We start from the raw sequence: 11,652 nt of genomic DNA, 5'->3' as shown, positions 1-11,652 counted from the left end.
GCAGCAAGGACTTTTTGAAAAGTGACAATAATGACAAACGGTCTCCTAACCTTACAATTTTATAGAATAGTAATATTTTTATTTTATTTGGGATGTTTACTGCGAAAACATTAAACAGTAAACAGTAAACTTAATTTGATTTGTTTTTTTTAATCAGTTCTAAAGCAAAAGTACCTAAGTGTTCTGCTAATAAATAAAACCCTCATTGTAGTGCCAATTTTCCAATTTTAGTATCCGAAAAATAAGAGCCATGGACGATTTTGCATGTCCAAGATGCCGCACAACAAAATTTCAAAATCCATCCTTAAAAATGATGGTAAATGTTTGCGGACACGGTTTGTGTGAAAGTTGCGTGGAATTGCTCTTTTTAAAAGGTTTGTATTTGTATGTTTTCTATGGTTTTATTTCATTAAATCATAATGTTACAGGCTCTGGTAGCTGCCCGGACTGTAAAATACCTCTTCGCCGCAACAACTTTAGAGTACAACTTTTTGAAGATGCCACTGTGGAAAAGGAAGTAGACATCCGTCGTAGAGTGCTTAGAGACTTTAATAAAAAGGAAGAAGACTTTGCCTCTTTGAAGGAATACAATGACTACTTGGAAGAAATAGAAACCATCATTTACAACCTCACAAATAACATTGATGTAGTCAATACAAATAAGAGAATTGAACAGTATAAAAGAGACAACAAAGATGCAATACAGAAAAACAAAAATCGAATAGGTAGGGAAGAGTATGAGCTGGAGGAAATGCTTGAAATGGAAAAACACATGAATGAAGCCCGCAAACAAGAAATACTAATAGAACAAAGTGAAGTGAAAAAAAAGCGCTTGAAGCGCAAAGAGGCTTTAATTGATGAATTAATGTTTTCCAACACTGATGCCAAAAACATTTTGGAAACATTTGCACAGCAGGCCAAAGTGGATGAGGAAGAGATCAAAAAGCCACCCCAGCCTAAAATCACCAAGTTTTCAAGTGGAATTGAGTTTGGCAGGAAATCTCAAACCACTTTTCTTCCAGTACCTACAGATGATGGTCCCATATATGAGTACAGGCCAATTGTGATAAAACCAGATGGACCACAACCACCTACAGATGAGGAAGTATTGAAAAAAGGATTTATTAGTCATATTCGAGGGGAAACTGAACAGGAAAGAGCTGGAGGCTTTAAAACCAACATTGCATGCACAAGAGCTTTGCAGGAAGCCATGATGGGGTTGTATCATGTTACTGCTACAGGATAGTCTAGGCAATTTGTTGTTATTAGACAGGTAAGAAATAAATTATTTTTGTGGTTATTTCAAACAGTTTCTATTTATTTTTTCATACATTTTTATGTATGAAGTTAATCCTCATTAGTTCTTACTTAAAATTTATGAATTTAGGCAAGTTTTATGTCAATCAATATGCAATTTATGCATTATAAACATTTTTGACATAAAAAGGGTGTTCATAGTAATAGGTCAGAATACCGATTTTTTTTTATTAATGTACTTACAGAAGGTCAACTTACCACTTTACTTGCTCAATCAAGAGCTCCACACATCAATCTGGTACACAGATTATTATAATAGAAAATGTATGTGAGTGCTCTATTCCCTAATTGAAGTCCCAAATCAAACAATTATTGAATCCCCAAACATTGTAAATTAATCATTCCTTAGGTTTAGTAACAACCACACATCTCATAGTCCAATCTGACCAATTTACATTCTTAATATGTAATGCCTTCCATCGCAAAACGTGGGTCATAATCAACCTATGATGTCAATAAATTGTGCAATAAGCCCTAATAGGGGTTGACACTTAAAATTCCAATGCCAACAAAGATTTATTTTCTACCTAATATAGGACCTTTTATTTAAACTTACTTTTACCCTTTTTACAGTTCACTTAAGTGAAAATGTCTGTAGTTTTCTTGAAAAATGTTAAAATTAAGAATTAGGTCTATTCACACAAATAATCTTCAACTAATAATCAGAGGAATATGTCCAGCTATTGACCATTAGCCAGAAAATGGCAATGTCACATGAAGATTCAACCAATAAAAGCTAACATTTTCTGATTTTTAGTTGGAAACCAGTTTGAAATTGCCTCTGGGAACCATATAGGTAATCTCACTAACTTAGCCAGTTGATGCAAAGCTATGTAAGAAGGAAGTGTCCTAAATATTAGACAAGTGTCAAGCAAATTTTACGTCACGACGACTTAATTTAACAAAACAGTATTCCCATCAACTGTCAAATTAGGTCATCGTGACGTCAAACTCGCTGCACAGTCCGAGTCTGCAACATTTATCATATCATTAGTTACTTGAAAACGAAATTGTTTATAATGGTTTAAGTTGTACGTGGACACCATTTTTAGCTTTCATTACCACTTCTGTGGTCATAATCATTTCCTGTTCCGGATCGGCTGGAATAACCTCAAAATTCTTGAGAACTTTACTGATTATAGTTTTCATTTCTAGCATTGCAAACTTTTGACCTAAAACACTCTATTAGGTAATATACTTTGTTTTTTTACTGATGTATACCTAGTTTTCTTACCTATGCAGTTTCGTGGCCCAGCACTGAAAGGTATAAAAGCAAAGGGCATTTTTTTACCGGAAGTATCCAAAAATCTTTCGGGCTTAAACTCTTCCGCATTTTCGTGATAATCAGGGTCTCGATTGGCGGAATAAATTAGTAACTCAATTAGAGTGTTTTTGGGGATTGTGTGATTTTTATACTGCACATCTTCCTCAGTAACTCTTGAAATTGCTGTAGCTGGAGGGTATAGCCTTAGAATCTCCTTAACGACCGTTTCTAAGTATTTTAGTTCTTGAAGGTCCTTGTGTGTTACTGGGGTAGAACCGTCTTGACCGAAAACTTCTTGTACCTCGTCTCGAACCATTTTCTGTGGAACTACCGGTTCTAGCCAGTTAAATCAACTTTGTAAATTTATTACCTGAATTTTTGGGTTTTTTGCCAGCACGTAAAAAGCTGATGACATAGCTGATGACGTAGTATCATGTCCCTGTAATTACTTGGTTTTTTTGAGTTAAACAGAATGAAATAGCTTACAGCAAACATAAAAGTGTCTACTTCCGATCTAATTTCTTCTTGAGTAAGGGGTCTTCCACCAATGTTAGTACTAAGGAGTAAATCTAAGAAAGCCATTTTTCGTTTGCATCCTACATCATCCTGTTTAACATCCTTTAGCTGATCTGTAACCTCTTTTCTTCTTTTGTCAATAACCGAATTAGTAAAGTTGTGTAGAATTGCCAACACTTTTTCTTGAGATTTGCCCTGTTTGGATAGATTGAACAGACAATCAAAACTTTTCCACAATGAAAACGTTCTATCCATTATTATTCTGCACATATCCTTAGCAGCTTGCACATATTCCTGGTCGTGGTTCTCTTGTGAGTTTAGGTTCACTCCCATTGCAGTCTCTGAAGTGTTTTAGTTGTACAAATTAAGTGTTTTACGTCGAAGCGTTCTCACCACAAATAATATCCAAAGCGCAAGCAGTAACGTACTGGTAAATATCAAAAGAGGATTTCCCTAAAGCATCACGTTGCAGACTCCTTACTAAAGTATCACCCTGAGAGTTAAACACGTCCACAAACTGTTCCAGGATTGAAAAATGAAAGGCTGGAGTGATCATTTTACGATGAGCTTTCCATTGTAATCCTGCAATTTATTGTTGAGGAGAAAGTTAATATTTTGGGCTAAATTTAACCGTTTGATGTGAGTAAGCCTTGACCTAGCCAGGCGGCTACTGTCCGGTAATCTCCACCTTTGGTAAGGATTTTATTGGAGCTTAATACGAGGTCCAGAAGGTCATGGTCTCTGGTAATAATCATCCATTCGCCCATTACTTCCGCGTAACATGATTTACATGGGTTGTCAGTCAGACGGTGCAAGTTGGGAGTAAAAGCTGTAAGTTTTATGAATTGAAAATATTTTGTTAATGGATCATTACTTTTTTGTTTATTATTTTAGAGGAACAAACAAAAAGAGCTGTGTATATTATAGGTAAAAATTAATACCTGTATTATCTCCAAATTCGAACACAGATCCTATAAGAGGATGTCCGGGGGCGGTGGGCATCCAACTGGCCAACTTGTTTCGAGCATTGTGCAACTTCATCCACCATCTTCCAACGTAGTAGACCAAAATGGCCGCTAAGGACGCGAAAATTGTTAGGAAAAACATCTTGACAACCTTAACCTACACTCTGTTACGCACAACAGCACAAGGTCTCAATGTTTTTCCTGCATAGTGCATAATAACCGCCAATTATTGGTTATATGGTCAGGGGCGTAGAAGGTTTTGGTGAATATTTGTCATGACTCCAATTGGGTGTTTTATTGTGTTCACTAAAACATAAAAAAGATTAAGCCACATCACTGTCAGCAATTATATTTAATTGTTGTTTTGAATGTGCAGTCTCCATTTCGATGCAATTTAAAATATGCCCTGCAGTGAAAGCGCATGTTGTGAAAAATATCCTTATTAACGTTTTTTTTCCGTTTTTTCAGTAAAATAGCGTCACTTGATTTGGCAACTGTGACTCTGTTGTTCGTGACTTTTTTGGATTTAGACTTCTTGTATTCATATTCAATGATATGGTCGCCGTTGTGGAGAGATGTGGAGTTGAGCTGTTTGCGGATGATGGCATGATATACATAAAGGGAAGTGACCTAGCACAAATGCAAGATGATGCTAATTATGATTTGGCAAACATATATAATTGGCTTTGTAGGAACAACTTAAGTTTAAATGCGGCTAAAACAAAATTTTGCATTTTTGGAAAGAAACATAAATTAAACAACATACAAGCTGACAGCATCAAAATAGTAATAAATAATATTAGAATAGCTTTCGAAAGGAATGTAAAATATTTGGGTGTAGTGTTTGATCCGTATTTGGAATTTTATGATCATGCCAATTATATGATGAGAAAATATTCAAAAAAAGTGAACTTTATTTCAAGAGTGGGTAAACATCTGTCGTCACAAACCAGGTTGTTGTTATATAACAGTATCGCTTCTCCACATATACAGTTCTGCTCCACGCTCCTTTGCGGACTACCAAACTTTAAGATAAAGAAATTCCAGGTAATACAAAATAGGGCAATGCGAACCATATTGAGGTGCAATAGATATACGTCTTCGTTCTTAATGCGAGAAACATTAAACATGTTGTCTATAGAACAGAAAGTAATCTTTGATGCTCATTTGTTTATATTTAAATTAAAAAACAACTTACTGCCTGAATACTTATGTATAAAAATTAATTATTTCTCGGACATTCACGAGTATAATACAAGGTATCGTGGTGACTTTATAGTAAATAGGAAATGTTCAAGTAAGCTAGCTCAAAATTCATTATTATATAAAGGACTTCTAAATTTCAATAAATTACCGGAAGTGATAAAAGAATGTAGAAATTTAAAATCATTTAAAGTATTGTTAACCAAGCACATTGTTAGTAATAGTTTGGTTTTTATTTAATTGTTAAAATTTCTGTTTTCCTTATTGTATTTGTATATAGCATTTCTGCTAAATAAATATTATTATTATTATTATGTACATCTCAGATGTTTTACCAACAAACTGCTATGTAATATTTGTTTTCTTACTCGGTAAAAACACACGAAAAAAAAGTAAACTTTACCACACTCATTTTATTTTTCAAAATCATACGTTTAATTCAAAAAACAATAACTGTATATTTAATTTTTCAATTAATACAACACTTTTAATCATTTTTGCAAACAGAGACTTTCATTTTATTAATTTCACTATACATTTTGGTTCAATTTAAGAAAATTGATACTCGTAGAAAAAATTGTATACCTAACACATGTGGAAAGCGTCTTTTTCGCTCTTCAACTATTTGTCCAAACTTCGCTTTGCGACGTACGGGCAATTGCTGTCTCGTGCAGTACCACTTTCCACACTTGTTAGGTAAATAACCTAACACTAAACTTTGATGTAAAAACTTGTCCTTTCCGCTCTCTATACGCTAATAACTGTTTCCAGTCGGCTGTTGAGATAAGTCGTTTTATTCCGTTTGAATAAGAGGACAATATTTATTTGGATTGGTCCTGTTGTTAGAAACCAAGGTCGTTAGTTGTATTGCTTAGACCTGTCGAGTTTAGTTAGATTTAAATCAAATAATGTAAAATTACTTATACTTAATTAACAATACAATGTGTATTATAGTCTCTGTTTGTTCAAAAACTATATTTTTTTGCCACTCACAATCTTATCAAGATGTAAAAAAGGATTATTTATTATCTGGCTACAATACTAAACTTATTGCTCTTCATTCCCCTTAAAAAATATTATTTTAAATGGGTTATTAGTTATTATAAGTGCACGTCTCCATGTATTCACATAAATGATATACACATAAGTTTTTTAGCGTTATAGAAATGATCTCGGTACTTCAAGTTTTAACTGTCCTTGTGCTTTTATTGTTGCACTTCGTGGTTAAAAGATGGTTGAAGATGTATCGCTTCCGAAAAGCACTGGCGAGTTGGATGCCCATGATACCTCAAATACCGATTTTAGGGTCGTTTTTTGAACTAGGTGATCATACAGGTACGATATCGTTTATACCATGTCGACAAATTTGGAATAACATTTATGTTCTATATATAATATAGTACTACTTACTAACTTGTTCCGATTCACCGATAACCCTTGCAAAACTTGTTACGGGGAAGTTTTTGGAGAACCTTTTGTTCTGACGAGAGATCACGACCTTCTGGAATTTCTACTTTCTTCACATAAGCTCATTAACAAGAGTGAAGATTATAGGTTTCTTGAGCCTTGGTTAGGGCATGGATTAATTACATCAAATGGTTTGTATACAGGAACAAAGGATTTGAATGATATATTTTTTGAGTTTGGTGTGCAGGCCAAACTTGGAAAAGTCACAGAAAAATCATCACACCAGCCTTCCATTTCTCGGTTCTTGAGCAGTTTGTTGAGGTGTTTAACACCCACGGAGACACTTTAGTCCAAAGACTCAAAAACGAACCTCTAGGTGAAGAGTCTGTAGATATTTACAAATACGTTACTGCCTGCGCTTTGGACATTATATGCGGTATTAAATCACCTAAAACTTAAACTACAAAACACTAATAAACCATTTTCAATAGAAAGTTCAATGGGTGTTAACATACACTCACAAAAGAATAAGAATTTGGAGTATGTTAATGCGGTAAAAGGTATGTGCCTTACGAGCATTACTAGATCATTTTCCACCTGGAAGAAGAACGATTTCCTGTTTAAATTCAGTCAAGACTACAAAAGACAGTGCAGATATTTGAAAATTCTGCACGGGTTTACCAACTCTGTTATAGAAGCGAGAAGTCGAAAATTGAATGATGAACGCACAGACCAAAAACAAAAGACGACTTTCTTGGATTTACTGCTCAAATCTACCATTAACGGAAAACCCCTAACTAAAGAGGAAATCAGGGAAGAAGTCGACACTTTTATGTTTGCTGTACGATTACTTAGTAGTAGTTTTTATTTTATGTAGCTCTAGCATAAAGTTGTAGGGACACGACACCACATCTTTTGCCATGTCTGCTGCTTTTTACGTTTTGTCAAAACATCCAGAAGTGCAGGTCAGTATACTTTTTTTTCTAAATCAAACGTAACTTTATTTGCACTACACAGAAAATAATTCGTGAAGAAATTAAGTCAGTGATTGGAGACGACCGCGACAAATCTTTAACATATCAGGATTTACAAGAATTAAAGTACTTGGACCTCGTCATCAAAGAGGTATTAAGATTGTACCCCTCCGTTCCCACAATTGCTCGTGAATTGGACCATGACGTGGAGTTTAAAGGAAAAATTATACCCAAGGACACCGTTTTCTCAATTTTTATTTACGGAATCAACCGCGATCCTGACTATCACGACGATCCTGAACTGTTTAAGCCAGAACGGTTTCTGGACGTGAGTAGCAAAAAGCCATATGCTTACGTGCCGTTTAGTGCCGGACCGAGAAATTGTATTGGACAAAAATACGCTATGTTGGAGATGAAGGCTTTAATTAGCAAAATGTTGATGCACTTTGAAATCCTACTGTCCAATCCTTCTTCTGAGTTGGAGTTGGCTCCTGAAATTATTTTGAAGGCACATAACGGTGTCAATGTTAAGTTGGTAGAGTGCAAGTGGTGATTTAAGATCACTTTCTCCAGGAGTATTACGCTATGTATTAAAGTGAAAATTTAATAAAAATATGGCCGAAGACAAACATGATTTCACAAAAAGTAACTCTACTTAAGCTATACAGGGTGTTCCATAAGTAATAATTTAATTCGCCTATTTATGAGATCAAAAAGTTTTCGGGGGTGCCAAATTTGATTATCCAACTTTTTCTAGAAAATCTTTTTTTTTTAAATTGCTCTAATTTTTTCTGGTAGAGCGATATGTATCTTAGTTGGTATCCCTATAAGATCAACGATTTTCGAGATATTTGCAATTAAGGTATTAATTCGGTGCCATACATTATTGCAATTTGTAATCTTCTTAAATGGAGCCTTTTAGCTCATTTCTCATTCCAAGTGAGAAATTACTTGAACAAAAGTTTTCCGAATCATTGAATTAATCTGGGAAGTCAAATAAAAAAACCTTTCAGATTTTTGTGTAAAGGAGACAAATTATTAATTCAAATCCCTGATTTGGGTTTTCAATGTGGATAAGGTACTACAAATGCCGACGTTTAAACTTTACAATAAAACTGAAATCATCACTTTCCTTTCAAAATACCTCCTATATTCCACCTAAACTTTGAAGCAATACACGGACTACTAAAATCAAAATTAAATTGTTGGACTACTAAGTCCAAAAATACTGATTTTTGGCTTAATATAAATTGTTTTTTAATTTTTCTGCACCCTTTACTACCAAAGACACTAATAGGTGAAAATCTGGGTCGCGGTCTGAAATGAAACATCTCTAGATTAAACGAATCAATGCAACAAGTGACGTCAGCGTGGTGGCGTGGTTATTTGAATTCGATAAACATATTTTGACCATTGACAACTAGCGTTTGATAGGTGACAAGTTTTGTGGGTGTTGACAGAATGACACATGACAAAACAATCAGTTTTATTTTCTTTTTGTGGGATGGAGAAGTCAAAAGGTTGTTCCCTATATTTTCTTTGATTTTTTTCGTTTTTTCCCACTTAATTTCAAGTGTTTTGGCAGTAAACGTTGCGAAATTATAATCTTTAAGTGAAAATGTCAAAAGTTAATGATAGAACTCCTAGTCATTTAACCTACAAGCTCGTGATAGTCGGTGGTGGAGGTGTGGGAAAGTCTGCCATCACTTTACAGTTTATACAGGTAATTAAAAACTTTTAAGCCCCAAAAAACACATTTACATAACAGATGCTGCTATACCAAAGATTAGTGGGCACAGTCATAAGCTAGGTTAACCTTTTTTATGTAATTCAATGAAATGTCTTTATATGGAAAGCAAAAATGTTTTTAACCTTGTTTGTAAACCTACACAGACCTGTTGCAATTTCAATCATACTTTTAATTTTCAGAGTTATTTTGTAACTGACTATGATCCTACTATAGAAGACTCCTATACTAAGCAATGTGTTATAGATGATATTCCAGCTAAATTGGACAGTAAGTAGGCACATAAACATTATTGATTAGGCAATTTTAATGAGCTAAAACTGGGCACAGCCTTGTATCCAGAATAAACACTCATAAAAAATTTATGGAGTGAAGTAATTAACTGCTGACACATAAATTAAACAATGTTTTTAGTACTGGATACAGCAGGTCAAGAGGAATTTAGTGCTATGAGAGAACAATACATGCGCTCTGGAGAGGGATTCCTTCTAGTTTTCTCAGTAACTGAACGCTCGAGCTTTGATGAGATCTACAAATTTCACAGACAAATTTTAAGAGTTAAGGACAGAGATGAGTTCCCCATGCTGATGGTGGGTAACAAAGTGGACTTGGAGCCTCAAAGAGTTGTGTGGCAGGAAGAAGCACAACAATTAGCGCGCAATTTAAAAATTCCATATATTGAGTGCAGTGCTAAGATGAGAATTAATGTGGATAATGCATTTTATGAATTGGTAAGGGTGGTGCGTAAATTTCAACTATCAGAGCGACCACCATTAAAACCTAGTTACATGAAGAGGGACAAGAAGAAGTGTTGTATATTGTAATAGGGAGTTGCATGGTGGACTTCCTGTAAGTACAAAAATTTATGGATTTCTGGTATTTTTAATGCTTTGTCAAAAGGGAGGTTACATATCAGAGAAATTGAACACCAAAGAAGTTTTTTTTTCTTTATTAGCCTGTTGAAGTTATAAAGTGATATTTCAGCTATTACAACTGTTTAGTAAAGTGGTTAAAGTAATTTTTTATTTGCATTGAGGTTATGTAAACTAATTGTCTGTGCTTTGTATGTGATAAAGTTTACATGTTTGGTGGATTAATAGAATTGAAAGGATGCAACCTTACATCAAACCATATATAGAGTGAATAATTATAAGAACACCAATGATATGGTTATTTTTATATATTGACTATATTTTTCTAGAAGTAACAGTAGCTTCTATTGATTTAGCCCCTCTGACATGGTTTTGTAAATAATATGTAGACAAATTATTGAAAATATTGTGATTTGTCAGCAAAACCACTTTTATTCAAATTGTTTCCACGGTTTGTCACTGCCAACAATGATATTGTGTTCACATCAATGTTACCCTAAAACTCCTCTGTAAAGTAGGTAACAAACTCGCTAAATGTTGCGCTAAACTGTTCTAAAACTACTAAATTCAACTAACTACTGACGTTTTGCTACATTATCACAAGTATTTTTAGATAATGCAAATAACTAAAGAATGTTCGGACATCAAAAGTTGGAACACCTGTAAACTGGGAATAAAACAAAATTGTGATGACGTCACAACCATAGTACTGTCGCTAAAATTGTTAAAATGTCCACAAACGCGCGTTTGTATCAGGATAACATTCTTTGTTGTCTTGATAGAAACACACAAACTTTTGTTGCATTATGACACTCATATAGAGAGTCGAAAATAAAGTTTGACAGAAAAGCAGCCATAGTCTAAGGAATAAGTCAATTTTTCATGCTTGCAAATGTGTGTATTTAATTTTAGCCACCTCTTAAACTTCTGACAGTTTGTGACATCATCCTAATTTTGTCTTATTTCTAGTATAGCTTGCTTCATAATGATTAGCTGCGGAAAGCTTTAATAATGTGGAAATAACTACTGTATGACGTTATTCCTGTTTTAAACAGTACATCACTTTTATGAAATTCACTGTTCTACTTAATATCATAGCCGCTCTTCCTGAAAAACATGCTTTATGTCTGGCAGAAACATTTGCAATAATAAAGCTGTTTCTCAGACCTCCTTTGTAGGTGTACAATAAATCGGAAAATGTCTGGTGCTATTTTTAAGTAGGTAACGGAGCCTGTAATTTAATTTATGATATGTAATAAATTGTACATTGTGTTCAGCCTTAATAATATTTTCTATTTTAACGATATTGTCTATGATAATAATGATTAATAAATGTTTAATTGTAGATGGTGTCATTATTATTATTAAGCTGCAAAAATAATTAACC

The 11,652-nt window shown here is 34.1% G+C and overlaps 4 protein-coding genes across 4 annotated transcripts; 3 read left to right on the top strand and 1 right to left on the bottom strand.

Moving 5' to 3' along the window:
• Positions 1-28: 28 nt before the first annotated feature.
• On the top strand, positions 29-1,307 carry Mat1 (CDK-activating kinase assembly factor). Its single transcript, XM_081972673.1, has 2 exons — positions 29-374; positions 429-1,307. Exons 1-2 carry the CDS (start codon positions 251-253, stop codon positions 1,244-1,246), a joined length of 942 nt encoding a protein of 313 aa, XP_081828799.1. The 5' UTR covers positions 29-250; the 3' UTR covers positions 1,247-1,307.
• A 507-nt stretch (positions 1,308-1,814) lies between these two features.
• On the bottom strand, positions 1,815-4,580 carry LOC145724380 (cytochrome P450 4d2-like). Its single transcript, XM_081972644.1, has 7 exons — positions 4,039-4,580; positions 3,729-3,926; positions 3,491-3,679; positions 3,068-3,438; positions 2,952-3,020; positions 2,552-2,900; positions 1,815-2,489 (listed from the first exon to the last, which is right to left on the bottom strand). Exons 1-7 carry the CDS (start codon positions 4,202-4,204, stop codon positions 2,332-2,334), a joined length of 1,500 nt encoding a protein of 499 aa, XP_081828770.1. The 5' UTR covers positions 4,205-4,580; the 3' UTR covers positions 1,815-2,331.
• A 1,190-nt stretch (positions 4,581-5,770) lies between these two features.
• On the top strand, positions 5,771-8,275 carry LOC145724382 (cytochrome P450 4d2-like). The gene is made up of 6 exons (XM_081972646.1): positions 5,771-6,600; positions 6,666-6,863; positions 6,920-7,108; positions 7,164-7,513; positions 7,569-7,637; positions 7,690-8,275. Exons 1-6 carry the CDS (start codon positions 6,432-6,434, stop codon positions 8,197-8,199), a joined length of 1,485 nt encoding a protein of 494 aa, XP_081828772.1. The 5' UTR covers positions 5,771-6,431; the 3' UTR covers positions 8,200-8,275.
• Positions 8,276-9,130: 855 nt separating this feature from the next.
• On the top strand, positions 9,131-11,610 carry Ras64B (ras-like protein 2). Its single transcript, XM_081972697.1, has 3 exons — positions 9,131-9,369; positions 9,576-9,663; positions 9,808-11,610. The coding sequence occupies exons 1-3, from the start codon at positions 9,265-9,267 to the stop codon at positions 10,215-10,217; spliced, it is 603 nt and encodes a 200-aa protein (XP_081828823.1). The 5' UTR covers positions 9,131-9,264; the 3' UTR covers positions 10,218-11,610.
• Positions 11,611-11,652: the final 42 nt, after the last annotated feature.

This window comes from Ips typographus, linkage group LG2 (genome assembly GCF_016097725.1).
Source record: "Ips typographus isolate SLU linkage group LG2, UJ_Ityp_2.0, whole genome shotgun sequence".
NCBI lineage: Eukaryota > Metazoa > Arthropoda > Insecta > Coleoptera > Curculionidae > Ips > Ips typographus.
The sequence above is the reverse complement of the archived record's forward strand: the minus strand, read 5'-3'. Positions and strand labels throughout refer to the sequence as shown.